The 26,003-nt window shown below is 38.8% G+C and overlaps 2 protein-coding genes across 2 annotated transcripts; both read left to right on the top strand.

Moving 5' to 3' along the window:
* The first annotated feature begins 370 nt into the window (after positions 1 to 370).
* LOC107582132 (SHC-transforming protein 1-like) lies at positions 371 to 20,173 on the top strand. The gene is made up of 8 exons (XM_016267862.1): positions 371 to 6,246; positions 8,230 to 8,300; positions 10,309 to 10,372; positions 13,026 to 13,145; positions 18,466 to 18,519; positions 19,581 to 19,632; positions 19,896 to 20,042; positions 20,151 to 20,173. The coding sequence occupies exons 1-8, from the start codon at positions 5,656 to 5,658 to the stop codon at positions 20,171 to 20,173; spliced, it is 1,122 nt and encodes a 373-aa protein (XP_016123348.1). The 5' UTR covers positions 371 to 5,655.
* Positions 20,174 to 23,269: 3,096 nt separating this feature from the next.
* Positions 23,270 to 24,950, top strand: LOC107582131 (lens epithelial cell protein LEP503-like; the record flags this gene model as incomplete). Its single annotated transcript, XM_016267861.1, has 2 exons — positions 23,270 to 23,579; positions 24,704 to 24,950. A coding segment is annotated over one exon (303 nt), but the record flags the coding sequence as incomplete, so codon positions are not given.
* Positions 24,951 to 26,003: the final 1,053 nt, after the last annotated feature.

Below are 26,003 nucleotides of genomic sequence, written 5' to 3'. Positions count from 1 at the left end.
CACAAATCAACCCTCTAGTTATTCTGACACATTGATTAGATGCTTATTACATGGTTGGTCTGGATTTGTAAACGCATACACCAAGATAACCTTGAGGATGTGTCAAATGACCTGCATTATGCTTTTGCTAGGCATTGGCTTGTTGATGTGGTTGAGGATGGTTCAGACAAAAATGAAAATTCTGACATTTACTTGCCCTCATGTCATTCCAATTCAATTTTTTTTTATTTTTTTTTTATGTAGTTTTGTTTAGGACCCCATTGACTTTCATTATATGGACAAACACAGTTTTTCAGAATATTTTATGTTCCACAGAAGAAAGTAGGTCATACAGGTTTAAAACGATACAAGGTGGGTAAATTAATGACAGAATTTTCATTTCAAGGTGATCTATATCTTTAAAGTGTCCGATTTATAAAAATAAAATAAAAAAGGTAATTATGTGGAGGATTGTGGAATATCAAGAGGAAGTAGACAGAAATGACTAGCCCCCAACTTGCCTGCTCTTAAGTTACCATGGGAAGAGCGTTGAGGGCAGACTTCATGCTCCTCACCTGCTTTTTCTCTCCATCCATTGATGCGCTTACTCTTTCTATCAGCCACCATCATAATTATGTGCATTAGAGAGAGAGGTGCTCAGCTGCTTGTGCATGCATGCACACTCTCATAAATGCATAAATGACTGACACTGCAACGAGAGAGCGAGAGAGGAAGGGAAGGAGGGGGCAGGAGTGCAGGGGGAATCAGCACTAGCATCAGTGAGAGAGAGCAATAGACCAGACAGGGAGGAGAGTAGAATAGAGGACAGTTGGCTACATCGCTCCTCACACACAGACGGAGGTGGAGAGAGGAGAGGATGAGACACTGTGGGGGAAGGAGAGGACAAAAGAAGACCGCCGTTCATCACGCCATTCCAAAGAAGTGAGGCTAGACAAGACTGACGCTGAACGAGGGAGCTGGCGTGACTTTGTGATTTTGAAGAGAACAGAAGAAAAGGATAAAAGAAAAGAGCGTGTTTTTGTCTTTCAGGGAGGGGGCTGAGCAAGAAAGCAAATGAAGGAGAAGGAGGAGAATTGTCTGGCACTGTTTAAATATTAACGTGATTATGATTTTAACATGGAGGTCGTTCGTTTTTACCTAAAATGTGTCTCTCTCATTCTCTTTTTAATCCAAGGATTTAGTGGATGAAATAACGCTCTTACTTTCTGCAGCAACTACACCGTGAGGACAAAAAAAAGCTCTTTAAATTATTTTACATTGACTTTTTTAGATTACAACTTACGAACTCTTGTATTTTTAATGTACAAAGTGATGTCTGGTATTGAAACAGTATTTTTGGTGTTACTTAAGAGTAATGCAGACAAAAATCAGGTTTTTTATGCAAACCTTTTAGATGTCTTTATTTGTAGTGTATAAACAGGTGCTTTCATAGATATCGGTAAATATTTAATAGATATCAGGACTACTTTTTAGCTTTTGCTAGTTCTGCTGTCTTTAGGTGGAAGTGTGCATGAGGCTGTCTAAAGAGAGTGTGTGTGTACTCGAGTAATATTTGATTTTCTCATTTGGACCGGTGCCACGACTGCGCTCTGTGCATGTGTTCAGATGTGTGTCTGGTTCTTTTTGAGTTTGGATGTCAACACTGATCACCGCTGTGGTGTTTGTGGCAGCAGCGGTTGAACTTTCCTGTCCTGTGCCAGCGCTCGCTGCACAACATTGATTCATGCTGGCTCTGAGCTCTCGTGATTGGACTGGGAGAGAGCCGACAGGTTTTGTGTTGGCGAAACTTGTCGGGCTTTGTTTGGGTTGTGTCACGACTCTGTCTCGCACGGTTTTTCCTCAGTCTGTTACCATGGCAACGGGTTCATTGGCATGTTAAGTTCTCAATGCTTTGTCTTTTGCAACTTCAGCGCTAGCGTGTTGCAGTGTCTCAAGTTATGCTTTTAACCGGACTCTATGTTCAGTGTCGCCAGTATTAGGAAAGAGTCGTGCCTTCAGACCTTACGAGGGTTCAAGGTGCTCACTCTGAATCTTTAGTTCATTCGGCTAATCTCTAAATCAGAGTTGCCATATCCAACATCGGACTTATCTTTTCACTGACCATCAAAATCATTGATTTATGATGTTTTATATTGAAATGGTGTAGTTAAACTCAGGTTTTTCCATTTGTGCTGGAGCTCAACTGCACTAATTCAACATCTGATTTACCTTTAGGACAATGAGATTAGCCATTTCGGCTCACATTAATAAAAATATACAGTCTAGCCTATTAACTACACCTGTGCTTGACAATAGTCTCTCTATGTGGTTGGTTTACTTGCCTTTGGTTTCACTTCAGACGAACAGGAACCTCTCAGCCTTTAGATACAGTGCAGCCACTGTTGGGTTGGCAACTCGTTCACTCATGTGTACTGGTTTCTGAAACAACCCATCATATCAAAACAGGGATTTTGCCATATTCCTAACCGACAGGTGCTACACCCAAGCTAGGTTACCATAGTGTGTTAAACTGTTATGATATTATTTAAATGTTTTTTTTTTTTATAGTTTGATTTCTACTTCTCTGTACAGGTTCTCCTAAACACTGTGCTATTTCTGTGCCATTTTGTGTTGAGTCTGTTGACGTCTATAAAGTCCATGACACGATGAACGACTCTGTAATACAGCCAAGTCTGGGACACTTCTGTGTAAGTGTATAATAAATAAAATGAGCAAAGCTGTTTGGACTATACTGAATACAGTAAGCTCTGCAGCACTAAACTACTGGTTCTGTGCCATGTCGTCTTGATACGGTTTATGAACTTCTCATCTCGTAACTTACTGCGCTTTGTCAACCAGGTCTGAGTGGTTCTCTTTACAGGTCCTCTGTGAGGAATCTCTCCATAAGAATGGCCCAATAGCACCACTAATGTGGCGCTTTGTAGATGCAGTGGAGTGCACATAAATCCCTCTGGTCTCTCGGGTCTTTTCGCACTCCAACCGAGATAATAGGGCCACATCGTTGTCTTTGACTGCCAGTCACATCTGTAGGAACAACTTGGGATGTCTCGCATTTGTTCATGCACATCTGAGGCAAGACACTCTGTCCTTCTGAAGCCCTGAGGCTTCTTTGTGGTCACACACTGGTGCTAAAGAGTAAAAAACCAATCAGAAACAGCTGAATGGACAAAGTAAACCACAACAATAGAAGCTCAAGGTGTTTTTGTGGTTGCTAATGTAAAATATATGCGGTGAAAACCATTGTACATGGAACAAGAGTGGATTTGGTCCAAGACGGCTGGACTTGGCTATAAACTGGCATTCATAACACCAGTAGAAACTGTTAATGGTCTATATATGCCAATCATTTGTGAGGTTTAGAGTTACCCTGGTCTGTTAGCTCAGAACTGTTAAAGTTACAAAACAGTTACAAAACTGTTGGCTCTCTATCAGAGGTTTTAAAGTGCTTTACACTAGGGATGTGCATTGGTGTGGTTAAATTCGCTGTTTGACTTTGCTAAGTGATGTTTAGAGGGTAGGTTTTCACTCAGGAAACAGATCTATAAAGAACTGCTCAATCCAAGACTGTTTGCCTAATTTTAAGGCTAATGAGCATCTGATTGATTTTCCAGTTAGCGTCTAATGAGCAGATCTCTGGAGGCGGTACTTCAGATTTGGCCAATCGGGTCTCATTACCGTCACCCTGACAGTGCTGGAACGTGCTCGTTTTAGGAACATCATAGTTCCCTTGCGGCTGTATTGTTACACTTTAACTTCTTCACAGATCACACCAACCAATCAGTATCAGTTCTCTAAATGGTGCTCGAACCCATGTTATCTTCTATACAGCCATATTTAACTTTGGCATAACTGCTTCAGGGCTTTCTGAGTCATTTGTCGTTTTCATATTTCTACAAACTGTTGTTTATCAGGGTTAATTATCCGTGTATATAATCAAATAATTTTTACCTGCGTTCGTTGATTCAGTGAATTATTGCGCTAATTTGAAGATTGCAAAGAGGCTCTCAGGTGTTTTTTTTGTTGTTGTTTTTTTTAAAGGAGAATAGGAGTAGCAGGACAGCCTGGAGAACGGGAAAGAAGACGTGGGAGGGGGTGCGGGGGAGCGAGAGATTATCTGGAAGAAGAGAGCGAGCGTGTTGGAGAGGGAGAGTGAGCTGGAGAGGCAGAAGCTGGAGGAGGAGAGGAGGAACACTGTGGGACACACGGTGTGGAGGCTGAGGGAGGGATTCCAGGAGAGGAAGGATAGAGAGGAGGATAGACTTAAAGGGACGAGCGCAGAGGGCACGAAAGCAGCGCAGCCGGAGGTGATCTGGAAAAGACGTGAGGAAGAGGAGGAGAAAGATAGGGATAGAGCTCGGCTTGGCGACAGAGGTCCCACAATCACCTGGAGGAAGAGGGAAAGGGAGTGACAGGAAAAGATGGGGATGTGTCAGCTCTAAGCTCTTTCAGATGTGTGACAGGATGTGAGGTGGCAGATTTAGACTTATGGTACAAATAAACCTGCATGTACTCAGACTTCATGTAATCTAGGTGCTAGATAGTGTATATTAGGTCCCCTTTTTATATATTGTATGAAATTACGTGTTGAATTTAAGTCTGGCCTATAGTAAAATCTGTATAGTATCATATTAATATATTTATATATATGATGCTTAAAACCCATTAAAATAATCATTATTATGCACAGAATCAAAAACTCGTATGTTACATTTCAGTTTTATTTATTAATAATGTTGAAGGAAAAATTAAACATTTAGCTGCTCTTTAGCTTCTGAACTTCAGATTTAGCTTAATATTGTATGCAAAATTTAATTTTCCCCCCCACAAAAATAAATAGTTTCAAAATAAATTGATGATTAACAGACCTCCTAAAGGTCAGTGTACCCCTTGTTGTAGATCCCTGGTGTACATTTTTTAACACCTGGACTAAATTAAGTCTTTATACCAAACGTTGAGGATTATGTTGATTGGCGCCTGTCTAATCATCACTGAGCGCAGCAGTTTGAATCATCATTAAATGATCCACATTCACTGGATCAGTACTTTTAGCATTTTCCATCCTTCTCTTCCCGCTCTCTTCCTCTCTCACTCTATCGATCCGTCTGTCTGACGGAAGCCTCCTCTCTCAAAGTCTCAGCTGCAGCTAATAGGCTTTTTATGGGAGTCTGTCAGACAAGAGTTAGTAGAGTGGCGCCCAGCACATGCAAAGAGAAATGAACATGCACGTAAACACACTCGCATGCATATAAAACACAATAGCACTTTCTTTCACACATCTACCGAGACAGATTGTGTCTGGAACACTTATGTATGACTATACCAATAACTTCATGACAATCATACTATATTTAGTAATTCATAGTGTCCTGAGAATCTCTATGCAGACTTAAGATCTGATGCAAAACCTACACGCTGTGTATGACAACAGCAGAAAACTTTATTACTTTTCTGCATCTGTCTTTTCGCATCCTGTTTTTGATACTTTCCGGACTGAACGGTCAGCACAAATCTCTCTGGTGCGATGATGAAGGAATCGGTAGATGCAGAGAAAAAGAGGACTTTAAAAGACAAGGGAAAACAAGTTATCGATTGTGATAGAGTGACGTGGAGAGACAATTAAGGATGTTTAGTGGACACTGAGACGGCTGAGACATCATGGAGCTCGTCCCCAAAACCAAATACATGCCCTTCAGGAGCGACTCCTTCAGCTCAACAGACGAGACGGCGTCCAATCCCTCTCTCCCTTCTTCTGCTCCTCTCACCCCTCCTGGCATCCCTCCTTCTCTCTCCTCCTCGTCCCTCACTCCCATCCTCCCCCCTTCGTCTCCACGGCAGGCTGAAAACAGCCCCACCACCCTCTGCTCCTTTTTCCCCAGGATGGGAGCCCTGCGGCTGGGTGTGTCTTCCACTCTGCTCCCAGGCCTGAAGGCCTCCAGCAGGCCGGCTAGCGTGCCGGGTGGTCAGGGAGGTTTGGGAGGGTCTCCAGAAGACATTCGGACCTCCACCGCCAACTCTTCTCCTCCTTCTCCTCTTCCTCTCCTTTCTCTAACAGCCCCATCTCCTCCTCCTCGTCCCCCACAGGATATGAACCGGCTGGGTGGGGCCTCGCGGAGGGCCCGTGTGGAAGGTAGCCAGCTCGGCGGAGATGAGTGGACGCGGCATGGATCCTTCGTCAACAAGCCCACCCGAGGCTGGCTGCACTCGGACAATGTGGTCAGCACATCTGGGGTCTCCTACACTGTCAGGGTAAGATGCATGTATGGGTCTGTCCATCCAGTTTTCTGGCCACTTACCACCCCTGGTTTCTTTTCTGGTTGTTTTTCCCTTTTTTACCTTTGCATTGATTTAATTAGTGATGTGCATAGTCAAACACACTCCTAACCTATTAAGCTTTGTTGCATAATTTGTTTTACACTGTATGGACTGCGGCCAACTTGTTGAAGAGAGTGGTGGACGATAAAAAAGTCAAAGAAATCTCATAGACTTACATTGAACCAGGAACTTAAGTCATATCTGGAGTCTAGATTATCATAGAGACTTGGACCACCCAACCATCTAGAACTCCATAGTAAACAACCAAACAATGCCCTAGAACAGTGCTTCTGGTGCCCCCTCAACAGTGCACACTGTATGTTTCCATAGTTAAACACATCTGATTCAGGTCATCAGCCTATTCGTGGAGACTCCAAGACCAGGGCTGTATCTGAAATTGCCCCCACACCCTCATTGCCTATTACCTACATTACTCCACTAATATAGTCCACTAAATGAGTGAAGGAAAATGAGTGTGTGAATTCAGACACTGGGTGCACTGGAAGATCTGCAGTCGCCATTTTCTGCAAGATATGCATGAGTGTTCTCTAGCGGCTAGACATTGAGTGTACATCAGTTGAATACCCTTGCATTGTGGGAATGAATCAGGGCCCTTGATAATTTCCACTATGGTTTCAGACACCACTACACATGGCTTTCCACTTAAGAAGTGCACTATATAAGGGAATAGAGGGTGATTTCTATGGAAGCCCGTTTCCACCACTGAATAAAAAATAAAAGAGCTAATTGCGACTATCTCACAATTCGGAGAAAAAAAGTCAGAATTGTGTGATACAAACTCGCAATTGCGAGTTAAAAAGTCATAATTGAGAGATATAAACTCGCAATTCTGACTTTTTTTTTCTCCGAATTGTGAGATATAAACTCGCTATTGCGAGTTATAAAGTCAGAATTGTGAGATATAAACTCGCAATTCTGAGAACATATCAGTCTTTTTTTCCCCCCTCAAAATTGGACTTTAACTCGCAATTGCAAGTTTATATCACGCAATTCTGAGAAAAAAGGTCAGAATTGCGAGAAAAAAAGTCAGAATTGCGAGATATAAACTCGCAATTGCAAGAAAAAAAGTCAGAATTGTGACTTTATATCTCGCAATTGTGACTTTATATCTCAGTATATCTCTATATATTCAGGGCTTCCATAGATTTCAGACGCAGCCCATAACAACAGTAAAAAAAAAATGTTTTTAGTCACATTTTTACACTACTACTACTACTGCTACAAATAATTTATTAAAACAGCTGTACATGAAAAGTGGGCTGAAATGTATTTATTTTTAGTTTGTTTGTTTTTATTTACTTATTTTTTTGTTCATTTAAAGACCCACCCATATACTATTTCTGTTGGGAGCAGAGTTTGGGCAAAACATTAATTTGAAGACGATAAGCATTACTTGTTAATTTCTGAAAATTTTCGTGGGTATTATAATGATGATGGTTATTATTATTATTATGTTATTATTATACCTTCATGTCCAAGCGGCGATAGGATTTTTAAAAATATATGTATAATTCAGCCCTAATGTTGATATAATTGTTGGTTAACAGTTTGGAGTTCTGCTGCTTTTCAGTTCTCTCAGTGAGTCCATTTTATCTGCTTAATGGATTGCTTTCTTTAATGTGTGGCATTTTCAGATGAATCCAAGCCTACGGGCAGGTACTACATTGAGAACTGCTTTATTTGATTAGTGCTTCATAATTAGAGCATCAGTTCTCATAAAACGCATACACACAGACACACTTAACCACATGCACTACAGCTGCCTGGCCAACTCAATAATCTTGACACAAGGCAACTGTGCAACACTTAACCATATTCTGTTCTCTAAATTGTGGTTGGAGGACTAGCACGAGAAGTGCTGTGACTGAAGGTTTGTCGTCTTTGTCTTTGCTGCAGTATATGGGCTGCGTGGAGGTGCTGCAGTCAATGAGAGCACTGGACTTCAACACCAGAACTCAGGTTACCAGGTAACACACGCACACACATATTCACTCTTGCTTGCACTTCCTCTCATATTCGCTCAAATATCCAGTGTATGATTATCAACAGTGTCCCACAGGAGTGATTTAATCGTTCCTTCTCTCCACATCCTAATGCACATGTGCACGAACATATACACTCTCTCGCACGGGTCCGGTTAAAAGCTCCTCCTCTGATAAAAAATTCATGTTGCTCTCTCACAGAGTGTGACAGAAAGAGAACGCAGGAGAAAAATACTAAAATAATGAGCATACACAACCATCCTTCTCATTCTCACAGCCATTCGGTTTCTCACACTTTTGGGATTTAGTGCTGCAGAACACTTGCCATATTAAACCACATCATTTGCAAAATGCACCTACGCTGAAATGCAGTGCTTTCGCATGGAAAGAGAACGGGGAAGAAGGGAGGCGTTATAATGGCATCAGCCCTGCTGTGTAACCATAAAGTCTTATAATAGAATCCTCTGGTTTCCTTTCTTTTTCTGTGTGTTCGTGTCTGCATTTGTTAATGGATGCTACACACATTTGCTTCTCAATATTGACAGTAGCAGCTGCTCGATAAACTGTTTTCATGCAGTGAACACTGTTTTTCTGGAGGGTGAAATGCAGTCAAGGAAAAACATTAGGAGGGTGTGCATGAGTTATTATAGTTATAGTATATAAAAAAATATTCAATAGGGATGCCCTGATATTACATATTTGTGGTTGACCCAAAACCCTAACTAATTATTTTCATGTTATGGTCGATAACTTAAAAAAAAAAAAAAAAGAAAAAAAAAGAAGCAATTTAATAATTTTATGCTATTATTATTTTTTTAAATATATAAATTAAAATTAAAACACTAAAAAGCATTCACTTTATATGCTGCCACTTAGTCATCACAAGGCTGCAATTTAATTAAATAAATAAATGTCCAGCATGTTTCAGAGTGAAGCTTTTCAGATTTGTTCCCCAAATTGTGCAGCCCTACATATAATATAGCCTTATTATAATGTGCAGATAAAAAAATTATATTTATTTTTGATGTCAGCCTTATGACTTGTTCTGCGTATGACAACACGTAAAAAAGTGCATTATACAAACAGTGATTGTAAATAAATCAGACCATTCAATCAATCAGATTTAGAATCAATTACACCACTGATTGAAATAATGATCCGTAATTTTGTAGCATTTTTGTTTATATTTTAGTGAATATTTATAATTGCAAAATAAAATAAATACATTTATAATTGCAGATTAATTGCAAAATAAATAATAAATCTATTTTTCACTCTTGTACATTTGTTTTTAATAGTTTTTGTCGTCATAATAGTTTTTGTTAAAAGTAGTCTTGGGGCCAGATTTACTCAACGGGGCAAATTAGCGCGAGAGCACACTTCCAAAAAAGCAGTAATGTGAGTGGAAATTTCTGTGGGTGATTTACTTGCAATGCGCAAATTAAAGAACACAGACGCAGCAGGATAATTTCCATAATGACCAACACAATCTACCAAGAGCCGCTCAAATTAGCGTCAAATATTGGCGCAAATACCAATAATTTGACGAGCGCAAATTTTAGTAAATTGCGTTGCGTGATTCATTTTAATACTCTCCTCCCATAAATTTTGCGTCTGAAAGGGAAACTCCTACAAATGCATATTCAATAAGGTCAGGCGCAAAAATAGCTGTTCATGCCTTTTCGGTGCTAATTCTTCACTGTGCGTCTTTAGTAAATATTGACAGTACTATTTTAAAGCCAAAAGACGGTTTGTGCTGGCGCAGGCTGTTAGTAAATCTGTTTTTTGTTTGCATGTCTGCCTGATGCATGTGTGAGATGGCAGGAAGTGTAATGGCTGGAGCATGTGTCTAATGTAATAGTCCCTCAGCCATATGAAATTTGTGAATGCATGAAAAGGAGTGTGATGGAAACTCTCATCTAACAATCTGATTATGTTCTTCTCACAGTCCCAGCATGCGTGTACATTTATAACCGTTTGTTTTGTATTTCAGAGAGGCAATATCAGTGGTGTGTGAGGCAGTACCAGGTGCCAAAGGAGCTCAGCGAAGGAGAAAGGTATTCAACGCTTTATCTCATCTTAGGCTACGTTTACACGACAAGGGTGTAGCTGACACATATCCGCGAAAACAGCCAAAAAAGCTGTATTACGTATGCCAGGCCAGTAGTTGGCGCTGTCACCTTGTTAGTAAACAGTACCTGTAGAGAAGTGAAGATTATATGATGTATATGATGTGTCTCTGCTGTTGGTTGTAATATTGGTGAAGTAAATCCACACTTTGCTGAAGTACCATATACGCCGCCATAGTTGTGTATTTTTGTTCGTGCTTGCCTTTAAATCGACACATACTGCGCATGTCTACATACCTAACACATACTACACACATATTGGGTGTTTACACGGAAGCGACAACAGTGGCGTTTTCAAAACTTGCACTTTGAAACCCGTTTTCAAAAATATGTTGTCGTTTAAACGGCCCCTTACTTTCTCAGACACAGACTTTCAAGCTCGCAATGTATTTGCACTTTTGTCAGTTACAGGTACAGCTCACAAACCTCACAGTGTTCTTGTTAGGCCTGACCAGTTTCCAGTACAAATACTGCTATGTTATGTTTAACACACTTTCACACACGTTTGCTTTGAGTTGTGTCTCAGCTGGTCAGACTGTGATATTTGGTTTATGGTTGGTTTCAGAGGTTGTGGGAGTGCAAGACCTCTTTCGATTTGCTTATATGGTTTGTGTGTGAGTGAGGAGCAAAAGTCTGTCCCGGTTATGATCAACACAGGCCTGTTTCACACAACACGCATGAATAGTGTGTTAAGCGGAGCATCAGCATAACTGCTGCATCCGACTTGTGTTGTGCTTTCACACTGACAGCATTGCTACAGTGGCTCTATAGGGAAAATAAAATGATTTCTGGGTTATCATGTTGAGTTTTTGTTATTGGTAGTATGCCACTAAGTCTATTCAGAGGGGATCACGTTAAAATAGTAATTTACACAAACCTAAAACCAAACCACAAAGTGTAGGTTTACTCAGTAGTGTTGTGTTGCGTTGTGTTGCTGCATGTGGAACTAGTTTATGCTGGTATTTCACATTGCTTCATTAAAGCCTATGTTGCAAAATTTTATTTTTAATAATATTTGGTTGAGTTTGTAACATCAAAAATGGGTTCAGCACAGATACCTCATTCACAACTACACTACTCGTCAAAATTTTGGAATAATTAATGGAATAATTAAAGTAGTTTTTTTTTTTTAGTTTTTGAAAGTAGTCTCTTATGCTCAACAAAGCTGGATTTGTTTGATCAGAAATACAGTAAAAACATTAATAGTGTGAAATATTATAAAAAAAAATTACAACCATTTTCTATATGAATATATTATAAAGTGTTATTTATTCCTGTAATGGCAAAGTTGATTTTTCAGCAGCCATTACTCTAGTCTTCGGTGTCACATGATCCTTCAGAAATCATTCTGATTTGCTGCTTAAGAAACATCATATATAATATTATTATCATTATTGAAAACAGCTGTTTAAACAGCTCAATATTTTTGTGGAAACCTGTCAACCCTTTTGTAAAATTCTAAAGGTCTTTTAGGGTGTTTTCACATATAGTTCCTTTTAAAGGAACCAAACCCAGTTCACCTAAAGTGAACCAGCCGAAAGTGACCTCAATCCTTTTGGTGTTCACAATATAGTGGACTCAAAAGAGAGCCCGGTTCTTTTTTTGGTCCTCTTCAGCACTAATGTGATCTCAGACCTCTTCTTGTTCACACCACAACTTCATAAGAATTCCGACAGACCCCAGCTTTCTGTGCAGCAGTGGAAAATCTGGAAGATGAAGTGGACAGGGAAGAGCTGGCAATCCCTGATCATGTCACATTTGCAGAGCTGTAACAACGCATTTTTTAATTAATTTAAAATTAAAAGGGAACATTATGAGTAAAGTTAATTGCTACTATATTGTTTCGCTGCTTTCAATTGATACACATGCACACACACACTCATCACTCGCACACACATATCGGAGATCGCGCTGCGCACAAGAAAATATTCAGGAGCACAGAAACTTGTCAACGCTGCCGTGCAAAACTATTTATTTTATTAACTATTGGGTACAATTGATGTTTTTGAAGTAACAAAACTCATTTGCAGAATGAGACACACAGATACAATTCACACACGCAACTTTCATCCCTCTCTGTCTCTCTCTCTCTCAATAATTAATTCAAATCAACCTCCGGAGGTAGTCAGAGTACATTTAGCTTTTGGGTCATTTTAGGGGGGTCGGAGATCACTTGGTTTGTTCACATATACGAGCTGAACCGCTCCGAGAGCGTTTAAAGGGCTCAAACAAAACAAAAACACCCTTATTTACAGTTTTGATCAATTTAATGAACCCTTGCCGAATGAAAGTATTAATTTCTTTAAAAAAAAAAAAACGTTTGGATGGTAGTGTACGATTCTGATTCATTGAGCCTGGCTTGTTGATATAGGTGCTGAAAAATGTGAGACTTATGCATGTGAGGTAAATCAGGCCTTAGACAGACCAAACTATTCAAAATGTTCTCTATTTTCCATTAAAACCTCTTTTCATAAAATATTTAGGTTTCATCTTTTTATCATAAAATATTTAGCTTTTTCTTTTTTTTTGATCTGGTGTGTGGTGTAATTAATGGAGTCTCTGTGTTTCTGTCTCTTTGCAGCCCTCCTCTCGTTGTCTCTCCTCCATCTTAGGGAAGAGTAATCTCCAGTTTGCAGGAATGACAATCAGCCTCACCGTGTCGACCAGCAGTCTGAACCTACTGGCAATCGACTGCAAACAGGTTAGGCATCACACATGCACACAAACATGAATACAGTGCCTTCTTTGCTGTGTGAAATTCACTGTTACCCGCAGCTAATGATGAAAGCGCCCTGCATTATGCAGGCACTCTTCACAGCAGGATGGGATGGACTGAATTTTGCTATCTCTTCCTCTGAATAAAAAGCTCCTCAGTATTAACAATGTTTAAAATACTTTCTCATATCCTAGTTGTGCTATGTGTAGAGACAGCTAGAAGCAAGCTATTTAAGTAGGTTAATTTCCCTGAAAAGTAATAAAAAAGTAATAAAAAATAAAAAAAATACATTACAAAACAACAATTAAAAAGATTTACTTTTAAAATATTATATTTACTAAATAAAAACATTCTAGCAGACATTATACCAACAAAGCACAATTTAGCTTAAAATGAATAAGTTAGTAAAATAATATTTTTTGGCAATTTTTTAGACCTGACTCAGGCATGTAGTTATTACTGTACAAATAAAGACTTCTTTTAAAACATTAGAATATATTACAGATCCCAATTTGAACACTATGTGTGAATGTTATAATAAATGTATTAACAGAGCTGTTGTAGGGTAATTATTATTATCATTATTATTGTCTTTTTTATTTTATTTTACATAATGACAGTAAAATTACAATACTATCATTTATTAATGTCGATGGATTTGTTGCTTTTTCTCTGCTTTTATTTTGGCAGAAACCCGCAGGAAGATCTCAGTGCTTCTTTTTGTTGACAACAGCCTACAGATTTATAAATGATTCTCATTACGAGTTTGGGAAGATGTTTGTTGCACGTATCACATTGTCACATGCAGGGCAGGACTTACGGGGCCAGGGGCCCCTGGGCTTGAGGTTATGTTTGGGCCCCATACCTATACTACAAATGCCCTCAACTAGAACATTATTATGGAGTAACACAAAGTACACAAAAATTTAAATATGATTTCAGGTTTATATACTGTATACAATTAATAGGCAACATGTCTAGCCTAGTCAAAGTTTAGATGCAATATTAAATAGTCACTATAATGCAATAAACAGGATGTGATCTCTCAGTTGAGAGATTAAAACCCTGAAATAACACTGAGCAGAAAAAAACTAAGAGATGTATTATTATCTTTTTGTTTGCTTTCTAAGCACAGGCTGCGACTGTGCCAGACGTTACTTCATGCAGAGAACATAAGTTACATAATCACATAACTGAATGCCAGAATATTAAGTATATTGTAATTTGCTTAGCCAGTATTATAAATTAAACTCAGGACCTGAATTTCGTTTTAAAAACAGTTTTGGTGGAACACATTCAGGTACAGAAATGCTGCAGAAGTGGAATAAACTGTAAATTAAAAACAGTAAATTCACTGTAAATTAAACAACAGATTAATTCTTAAAATTAAAGTTACAAAGGTTATTCAGTCAAGAGCAGTGAGTGATTTTGCCTTTTGTTGTTAACATTAATTAACAATAACCAATAGGCCTAATTAATTAACATTATTAACATTAACATTTTGTATGAAAGTGACAGCAGTTTTTAGTATACCTGCTGTCTGTCAGTCTGTTAAAGAACAAAAGAAAAAAAATCACTCTGCTCAAATCTGCTCTTGACTAAATAACTTTTTCATATTTAATATGGAATAATATATAAATATAATCTATATTTATGACTTTATACATCATAGTATTTTGTGCCTGAACAGTAGCAGCTACGGTTAGTTTTAGGCAAGCCTACCTGAAAAAGTTCAAACACAGTTTGTTTCATTTGTATCCTTGTGCTATTGCATTGCTAGTAACTTGTTCATTTATTACTGACCATTTAATTATCTTTATGTAACATTATTTATTAAAATGCAAGGTTACTTGAGTCAGAAACAATGAAAACAATAACTTTTTCTGGAGGTGTTTGTGCAACCTCATGTGCGGGCCCTTTGGATGTGACCGTGAGCGCCCAGAAAACTAGTGTGGAGCGCGCGAGTACCGAATGGTTTAAAAAGACGTGCAAATGAAAAACTTTTGATGCAACACTGACGCGATTAGGCAAGTGACAGTCCTGTCAGCTGAGCGAAAGTCTTGTATTGCAGCGTGCAGCAGCTCTCTTAGTGCAGACGAGATGTGCTGATGTGAGGCAATTTTGAGAGAGTGAGAGCGAGAAGACGCGGTACAGCTGAACCACATGCTCTTTTCAAATGACTGACTTAATCTGATAGTCTGTGTGAATTTTTTTTAACTCATCTAACCTAAATTGTATATTAAATACATGTTTCCAAACGTGCGGAACCTGTGGGAATGAGTAAAACCAAAATGTGCAATCCCGCACCGAGATTCAGGACATGATTGAACATATATTCTGTTATATAGAGATTTGTAAAATAAATTTCCACAACTTTTCCAAAGCTTTCTGAGGTTTTCATGACCATAAGAACCCTGTAAATGGCTATTTTAATTTTTTTTAAATCGTTTTGATGAAATTTCTGCTCCACTTTGTGTGGAGGTAGTGAGACGGGACAAAGTCCCTGTAAGATATTAGGGTATTCTATAGTCTTTGGACGGGAGAAAGCGCTCAAAACTCTTCAGATTAATTTAGTGGAACATTAATATAATATAGAATCATCCTCTGTCAAGAATTGAGGCGTGAACGTGAGAATTGATCATTATCTTTCTAAATGTGCGCTCTTTTGGGCGAAAGGCTTAATGGAACCATTTAAAGTAGCCATGTGATCACAAATTAATCAGCGATTCGGCGCAGTGCAGACGTGATTTAATACGCGTGTCCTTTTTCTATGTGAAAAAAATCATAAATTCCAGTTTATGCTGTTTGATTATGGCTTCGAAGGTCGTAGCTGGAAGCTGTTATCCCCGGCTGGCCCGTGTGCGCTGTTGAAATGCGGCTAATAATTTCTGACTGGCACATAACTGAACAAATGTAAACGGGTTAAGGCGGGGCCCCCTACAAGGCAGGGCCCCTGGGCTGCAGCCCATTCAAGCCCAATGGTAAGTCCGGCCATGGTTACATGCCTTTAAAAAAAAAATTCACAAAAATGCTACCGAGCAACTGACGAGTAACACAGTTTTAGAGCAGATTTTCCTCGCGCTTTGGACTTTGAATCCTGGCGCCGCGAGCCAAGAGGGTCTGGCTGCAGCCTTGCACTTTCACTCTCAGACACTTGCGCTTCCGCTAGTGACGTCACTTGCAGTCTTTATTTTTTTATTTTGTTCGATTTTTTTTATTACTTTTTGTTTGAATCTCTCAACATTTTACAACAGTAGCCAGGTGGTGAAGACAAGAAAAAATTTATTAAATTACAATGTCACTTGCACTCTCCGCTACCTGCGACATCACTTGCAATCGACACAAATCGTGTGTGTTGCCAATGGAGACAAGACGCTGTGGTGGTGATTAAACGATTAAAACTAATTTAGTACTATAACATACAGGGTCCTACAAGAAAAAGACAAGACCCGCAAGTCCGTGGCCACAGAACAGCAGAATATGAACGCAATGCACAAAGTCTCTGGTTAAGCGTTTTCCTCCTGTAGAAAAACATGAACACTTAACATGCCGTAATGTATTAAGATACATTAAGTATTTTTTTTAAATCGTTTTGATGAAATTTCTGCTCCACTTTGTGTGGAGGTAGTGAGACGGGACAAAGTCCCTGTAAGATATTAGGGTATTCTATAGTCTTTGGACGGGAGAAAGCGCTCAAAACTCTTCAGATTAATTTAGTGGAACATTAATATAATATAGAATCATCCTCTGTCAAGAATTGAGGCGTGAACGTGAGAATTGATCATTATCTTTCTAAATGTGCGCTCTTTTGGGCGAAAGGCTTAATGGAACCATTTAAAGTAGCCATGTGATCACAAATTAATCAGCGATTCGGCGCAGTGCAGACGTGATTTAATACGCGTGTCCTTTTTCTATGTGAAAAAAATCATAAATTCCAGTTTATGCTGTTTGATTATGGCTTCGAAGGTCGTAGCTGGAAGCTGTTATCCCCGGCTGGCCCGTGTGCGCTGTTGAAATGCGGCTAATAATTTCTGACTGGCACATAACTGAACAAATGTAAACGGGTTAAGGCGGGGCCCCCTACAAGGCAGGGCCCCTGGGCTGCAGCCCATTCAAGCCCAATGGTAAGTCCGGCCATGGTTACATGCCTTTAAAAAAAAAATTCACAAAAATGCTACCGAGCAACTGACGAGTAACACAGTTTTAGAGCAGATTTTCCTCGCGCTTTGGACTTTGAATCCTGGCGCCGCGAGCCAAGAGGGTCTGGCTGCAGCCTTGCACTTTCACTCTCAGACACTTGCGCTTCCGCTAGTGACGTCACTTGCAGTCTTTATTTTTTTATTTTGTTCGTTTTTTTTTATTACTTTTTGTTTGAATCTCTCAACATTTTACAACAGTAGCCAGGTGGTGAAGACAAGAAGAAAGGAACTAAATTACAGTGTCACTTGCAATCGCCACTTGCACTACCTGTGACGTCACTTGCAATCGACACAAATCGTGCATGTTGCCAATGGAGACAAGAAGCTGTGGTGATTAAACGATTAAAACTAATTTAGTACTATAACATACAGGGTCCTACAAGAAAAAGACAAGACCCGCAAGTCCGTGGCCACAGAACAGCAGAATATGAACGCAATGCACAAAGTCTCTGGTTAAGCGTTTTCCTCCTGTAGAAAAACATGAACACTTAACATGCCGTAATGTATTAAGATACATTAAGTTCAATTAAAAGATCAAATTTGATATATAGTTATTATTTAATGTACTACAAGGCAAACAGATGGCTATGAACACAATGCGCAAACTTTCACTTATCGACATTTAACTAAATAAGTGTTGCACAGAGTCCCAATAGATTATATAAAGTTGGTGTAGTCTGCTGGAGCAGATATCCTCTGGCTTGTTTACAGCTGCACCACAGGACTTTTTTTTCTCACTAATAATTCTTCAGTTATATGCCAGTGTGTTTCGCATTAGCGCAGTGAGGTTTATCAGCGTTCGGGCTGCCCAGCAGGCAGCTGACTGGAGCCCAGAATAGGGCCTGGAGTAATTGCCCTGCTGATATGTGTTTATCTTAATGAATCTAAACCATGCAGAATTACTGCACACAACTGCTCTGTTCCTCTATGTTAGACCACAGTCTCACCATATCATTTCTCCCCTTGTCTCCCTCTCTGTCCATCCTTTGCTTTCACTTATCTTCTGTCGCTTCCATGTTTGCTAATTTTCATCTCATGCCAACTGCACATTTTTGTCCTTTTTTTTTTGTCACATTGTCCTGTTCTCCATCCCTCTCTCCCTACAGATTATTGCCAACCATCACATGCAGTCCATCTCTTTTGCATCCGGAGGAGATCCAGTGAGTCGCACCGTCTCTCAATATCTCTTTCTACTTCTTATTCTGTCTTTATTAGGGATGTTCATCATTGGTTGCTGATCGTCGTTGTTAATTTCATCGATTAAGCTTATCAGTTGTTAATTTAATCAACTGTAGCACAAATCTGTTTAGTAATTAGCTGAGCGGATGACCATGCAAAGCCAGAGTCCACAACACATACATACGTCCTCGGATCGCCTTTACAAATGGGCTCAATGTAGTCATTGTTATAGCATTTCGTTTAAAATAATGATTGCATTCACTGCAGGGACCTTGATAGTGTATTGAAGTACAACGTGACAGCAGTAGGGATGTGCAAAACTACATATTTTCAAAATCAGTTAGTTGGTGGGTTGCCCGAGTCTGTCTAAATTCATTAAATTATTCATTATAATAAAAGTATAATTAAATTGTAAGTTAATTATGATTATTAATGTGATTCAATTGATTAAAAAAATAGAATAATATAACATTTTGTCATTTTAATTATTAATTACAATTACTGATTAATAGTTATAACATTTTAGAATATATATATATATATATATATATATATATATATCAAATTTAAACCAATAATTGAACAATTAAAAAATAATAATTTAATTAGAAAATAATAATTTAATGATTATATATAATATATTTAATTATTGATTAATTTTATTTAATATTAAATATAATATATTAGATTGTTAATTTTGATTAAATATGTACATGTAGTTAATCAGTCAGTTAATAGGTACGTCCCTGTTTAATTTCCTCATTCATCTTACTCTTGGTTCTATCAGCTTTACTCTCATTCTGTCATTTTTTGCTCATTTGTCTTATTCATCTGTCCAGCTGTCTGTAGTCATCTGTTTTTTTCCCTCTACTGTTTCCTCCTCTGTTTCCTTCCCTTTAGTGAATAGACATCCTCAACTAAAAGACTTACTATCTTCTGCTTGTCCCTCTGTTCTTTGTGTCTACTCTCTAATTTCTCTTAATGTCCTCCTGTTCATTCATCCTTTCTTCTTCTCCATCCCTCTCTTTCTGTTTCTCCCCAGGACACAGCAGAGTATGTTGCCTACGTCGCCAAAGACCCTGTCAATCAGAGAGGTAAAAATATGCCATGACACTTTAGCATTGAGTTCTGTCATGTCTGTAAGTGAATTGTAAATTACAGCTTTCCGTGCACAATTTGTTTTATTTGATGCTAAACACTAAATTACTTAATTATATTTAGCATTATTTAGTATGGCTTTAAAGGAATTATTTACCCAAAATATTTGGGTTCATTTTTGGGTGAACTATCACTTTAAGGAAAATCTTGTTCCTGGCCATGACTGATGTCTTGATATACAATACCTGATATTTTGTAGCATGTCATATCCTGGAATGCTCAGAGGGCTTGGCTCAGGAGGTCATCAGCACCATCGGCCAGGCTTTTGAACTCCGCTTTAAACAGTACCTGAAGAATCCCCCCAAACTGGTTACCCCTCATGATCGGTATGTGCCTGTTCAAACAAGTGCTGCAAACATTTACATTTATGTCAGTGTGTTTGTACATTGTTTAATGATGGTACCTCCCTAGGGTCTTTGGAAACCCCCTTTATATCCTGTATGTCTGTTTACAGCATGCGTTTACAGTCTGTGCTGAAACACATGACATTGTGGCTATTTGCACTAGGTACCCACATCGTACGCCGTAAAACATCTTATTACTAATGAAAGCTTTTGCCTTATTTCTAATTAAAATATCTAAAAAGATGACAGATAATCCAAATATACTTTATATTCTACATACATTTTATGAAAACAATTATTATTTTATGCAATGTTGATTTTGACTGATTTTAACTAAAGCTAAAACTATAAAAAATATTTAGTTAATTTAAATAAAGCTGAAATATAAATATTAGATCAAAAACAATTAAATGAAAATGAGAACTGTTGCCTAGGCAACTAACGGAAATAAGTTTAAGGTACTAAAACTACAGGTAAAAACTAAAACTGAATGTGTGTGTGTGTGTGTGTGTGTAATAATTATTGAATTATTCATTATTATTTAATTAATATTTATTATTTGATTCTTTATTATTAATTAATAATATTGAAACAATAATAATAATTAATGATTGCATTTATACAATCATTAATTATTATTTAATTGAATAAAATAATTTCATATACTGAAATGAGTGCTATTGGCTCATGTTATAGTCTTCACAAGCTGGAAAAGCCACCAGTGCAGTCACTCAGTTCAAAGTCTTCAAAAGACACTCCACTGGTTAATATATGTGTCAGCACTCTAATTCACTGCTTCTCCACAGCCCTATGGACAGCCCAGCCAGAACGATATTCACAAGCAGCCTCTGCCTCCACTACCAGGTCAGGTTTGCACAAACACACATGCTTCACACTAATAATCCCTGCCCTGTTTCTTTCATAGTGCCACATAGTATTTGTCAGTCTTATATTGTCGCACTTCCCTTCATTTCATTTTGCTCTCAGCTGAGACTGTCATTCTGCAGAGTGAGTCAGCAGTTTTTCTGTCACTGTTCATTGCTCTCTGTTGGACGCTGCCCAAACCTATTACACGGCTCCTTTGAGAGGTGGCTTCTGGATCGCTGGCCTTGCTGACAATAGGATTCAGAATGGCACCGCTTAAGCTCACTCACCTGAAGGTTAACTCACTTTAACCTCACAGTCGTCCTCTCTTTTCTCTTTCTCTCTTTCAGTGGGTGTTAAGGAGGGAGGCTTGTTTGATGACCCCTCATATGTCAATGTGGATAAACCCCGCCTCCCAGCGGCAGCAGCCAATGGAAATGCTCACAGAGATGCATTTGATATGAGTGAGTATTTGGTTGGAAAAATATCTTGATTTCTGATATATGTCTTGATATTCTCCAGAGGGAGTGGTGAGTAATGTGATGAAATATACCACACTCTCAACATTTTGTCCTTGATAAAACATTATATAATTCTATAGCATGTTAATACTTATACTAATTCTTTTTTTTTCCTTTCATAGGTGCGCACCAAAGACCACCGCTTCGAGAATGTCAGTCACTTGATTAGCTATCACATGGACAACCGGCTGCCAATCATCTCGGCAGGAAGTGAGGTGTGTCTGCAGCAGCCAGTTGATCGCCGAGCTTAAAAAAAAAAAAATTTTTCCAACACATTGAAGAGAAAAAAAACTCCTCTCTTTCCTACTTTTTTGCCAGACTCTATTAGAGAAAAACATTTTTTTTCCAGTTGGGAGTGTAAGCTAATCATATCTTCACAGAAACAGAACTTTGTACCGCATCAACCACCGGCCATGAAATTGCAAAACGATGCAATCATTTTACTCAAGGACAAACAGACACGTCGCTTGAAATAAGCGAATACAAAAAGCCAAACGATGAGGCGTTTGAAAGAGAAGCAGATGCGTAATGGATGTGACATCACTTCCCAAACATGACGACATGTCTTGAATTAAGACAGGGGTGCACCTGTAACCATGGCAACAGGCCCGGGCATTCTTAGAGTCGAGAGTTGATGTGAATGTACTAAAATTGCAGAACCTTTGTAGCGCTCTAAAGATTCACATCTAGTGCAATGGGCGAAATCCAACGAGTTTGTTTTCCGAGAGCATTTTGTTGCGGTCGTTTGGAAATCTTGCATTGCCGTGGTGTCAAGACTATCTGATGAATATGCAAAACTTTAAAGAGAATCCAGAGCTCATTCTCACGATCACTTTCCGCATCTAATGAATCACATCCGTAATTCCCACCGGAATATCTCTCTCCCAGTGTTCCCACCAGGAGATAACACACAAAAATGCCTCTTAATCTCAACCTCACAATACCCTTTATTGAATTCCGAACGTGATCCCCAAGAAAAATTGGGAATTTTGGTCATTTGGGAAGACCCCTGAACATATGTGAACACTTTAGCAGCACGGATGCTGTGTGGATTTTTCCTTATGCAAATAAGCAGACGCTGTGAGGGACTTAACGCGGCCCATTATGAGATGCAACAAACTAGTCTGTGGAAAAAGGGAACGTTCCCTTTCCACATAACATCATATATCAGCTTGGGACAAAAGGGACGAGAGAAAAAGTGCAATCAGTGGACATGGGCGCGTAAGCCTGAATAGGACTGAAGGACTGTAGTTTGAGCTCAGATTATTAAAGCCTTCTTATGATGTCATTTTAACTAAGATTTGATATATTTGTTGCAATGATGTCATCTCGATCAGCTGACGACATCATCAGGATGGTTTTATTCTGGGAATTGGAGGTTCTATTTTTCTTGTGGACGTTACTTCTGTTCGCATTGACAATCGATATTCACGTGTATCGAGGTGTCAGCTGCTTCTGTTTGTTCGGAATCTTGAGTTACAAGAGAACGTGTAAGGAGGCTAAGATGTGTGTTATAAAACATGCGCCCTTTTCAAAGATTCACTATAATCACTTTGCATTTGAACAACATATATTGCAAGGGGACACACCAACCAAGAAGAGGAAAAGCACACCAAATGAATGCTAAACGTGTCTTTGCAGCCACAAGTGCAGTTTCTGTTGAAGCCACAAACAGGAAACCACTTTTTTCAGCTTTGTTTGCTCTTGATATTGATTGTGCCTTTTTTACCAAACACAGACACATCGATAAAACACAGTCGCCTTTTGGGATTCTATGGGTAATCATGACACTTTCTTTTCTGAAAGAAAAAAAACAAAACAACTGTAAAGATAATCAACTGCAAAAACGGACCCACAACGCGCAGCGGCAAACAAGGACCTGGCCCACTCTCCTCCAGTTCCTCCCTTCGAGTATCGCTCGCGCTCTCCAGTCGACCGTGGAAAGGTGGAGTGAGATGCACCCACAGCGCCCGCTGCCCCAGGCCATGCCCTCCTCACTGGGCCAAAACCTGAGAGATGCAGCTCTGAGGATGGGCCATGGCAAGAAATTGCTGGGAGGGAATATGGCTTATGGAGTTATCCAGTCTCTTAAAGAGTGCCTCTACTTCCTGCTCTGCTGCTGGTGCATCAAAGAGATCCTGGACTAAGAGAAAGGTAAATAAATACAACTTTACAGTTACAGTTATTACTAAATAATATTACATATTATTTAGTAATATTTTGATTTAGCTTTTATTTGTATATTTTCTGTTTAATTTTAGTTTAAGTAAATTATGTATAAACTATATATATATATATATATATATATATTAGTCATTTTAGTACTTTAGTACCAACAATTTGTTTTAAATTATCATCATTTACTCAAGTTGTTTCAAACCTGTTTGAGTTCCTTTCTTCTGCTGAACACAAAAGAAGATATTTTGAAGAATGTTGGTAACCAAATGGTTTCTGGTTACCAACAGTCTTTCAAAATATCTTCTCTTATGTTCAACAGAAGAAGAAAACAACAACTTTGGGATGAACTATCTCTTCGTGTGCCAAGGCGAAATTTCTAAATTTTTGTTTAAGGTTTTTACGTTTTATATATATATATATTAGTCATTTTAGTACTTTAGTACCAACAATTTGTTTTAAATTATCATCATTTACTCAAGTTGTTTCAAACCTGTTTGAGTTCCTTTCTTCTGCTGAACACAAAAGAAGATATTTTGAAGAATGTTGGTAACCAAATGGTTTCTGGTTACCAACAGTCTTTCAAAATATCTTCTCTTATGTTCAACAGAAGAAGAAAACAACAACTTTGGGATGAACTATCTCTTCGTGTGCCAAGGCGAAATTTCTAAAAAAATTTTTTACGTTTTTCATCTTATATTTGTTTTATTTGATCTCCGCTTCATTTTAGTGACCGAAAACAATTTTTAGTCATTTTAATTTTGATTTTAGTTATCATTAACAAACTAATAAAAAAAAGTAAAAAAGATGAATGAGGTTTCACCTATAAGATTTTAAAGTTTGAACAATACTTTAAGGTTAATTTGCATCGATTATTTAAACATTTATTGAAATAAAAAAACAAGGGCGCACATTTAGACCTGACCTTGTAGAAGTGTGTGCAATATAGTGATGTTACCATTAGAGGGCGCCCTAGGCAACCGCAAAATAATTCTAGTGATTTTGAAGTCTGAATAATTCTCGTATTACTAAATTAGTAGGTTAATCGTCAGATGATATTTAAAACAGCTGTACAGTGATATTTATGATGTTTCCTTTTTCAGAGCCTTTGAGCAGGTGGATGATTGATTGATCACAGATGTGTTGATGCTTTGGCCTGAATCCAGATCTCTTCACACACAGGCATAAACACTCATGCCTCACAAGTCACAACTATTAGCACTTTAAAGCAGCGCATCACATAGGCGTTGTATAAGGCATATAGATCACATCCCTGTCAACATGCTGGTGGTATTCAAACATGTTTTAACTGACACCGTTTGAGAAAATTGTGCAATAAATAAAAAAGAAAAAAAAAACATTGTGTAATTCTTTTTAAATAGCTAAGAGGTCCCAAGACTTTTTAAATGGCTTAAAGGGGTCATATGATGAGATTAAACATTTTCCTTTCTCTTTGGAGTGTTACAGGCTCTTGGTGCATAAAGAAGATCTGTAAAGTTACAAAGACTAAAGTCTCAAATCCAAAGAGATATTCTTTATAAAAGTTAAGAGTCAACCACGCCTACCTAAAACGTCTCGTTCTAACACGCCCCCACACGTCTACGTCACTATGTGGGAAGATTTGCATAACGCCGCCCAAATGTTCACGCAAAGAAAGAAGGCGTAACTTTTATTCTTGCTGTAGTATTGTTGCCGCCACCGCTACGTGTAGTGAAGGCGCTGTGTGCTTCGTTGTGAAAGCGAAACTACTTTGTTTGGCCTTCCAAAAGATATTCGCTTCGTCATGCCTGGAGCTGATCCGTGCTGGTCGCTGAGGAAACACATCAACTTCACGCTGTGGCTGTGGATCGCCGGATCGGCCTTCACCATGGACGAAGCGGAGTCCAGCCCGGGGTTGTCACATGTGATTGCTGCAAGCCCTCCCGCCGCCGCTCACTCAAGCCGGCCTCCGCTGACTCTAGGCCTCCGGCCTGTGCTCACTCTAGCCCACCATGTGAGACGCTGTGTTTCGTTGTGAAAGCAAAACTACTTTGTTTGGTCTTCCAAAAGAGGACACGACTAGAAATCAGTGGTTAAGTTGTATTTACAACACTGTTCCTGAACAGTTCAACCCAAATATTCCGATGTGTGCAGCGCATTTTATGGAGGACTGTTTCCTGATCCTGGGAGAGTAGACTACAATGCTGGCTGTTCTGACTCACAGACTGTAGTACGTTTTTTATATTTAAAGAATTTGCCACTGACGATTCAAACGCGAGTTTTGAGCAGTGTAGAGTAGCGTTTGTCATTTCTCCGATCACAAATGCAGACATGGTTTTATGTTTACGCGGCGCGATGCAAAGCAAAGACAGTATAAGTCATTATAATCTGTAATTATGTCCTCACTGGATGCAACAAATGCCT

Source organism: Sinocyclocheilus grahami, unplaced genomic scaffold (assembly GCF_001515645.1).
Source record: "Sinocyclocheilus grahami isolate Dianchi unplaced genomic scaffold, SAMN03320097.WGS_v1.1 scaffold40.1, whole genome shotgun sequence".
In the NCBI taxonomy this organism is placed as follows: domain Eukaryota; kingdom Metazoa; phylum Chordata; class Actinopteri; order Cypriniformes; family Cyprinidae; genus Sinocyclocheilus; species Sinocyclocheilus grahami.
Note: the sequence above shows the minus strand (reverse complement) of the source record. Positions and strands in the feature narration are given on the sequence as shown.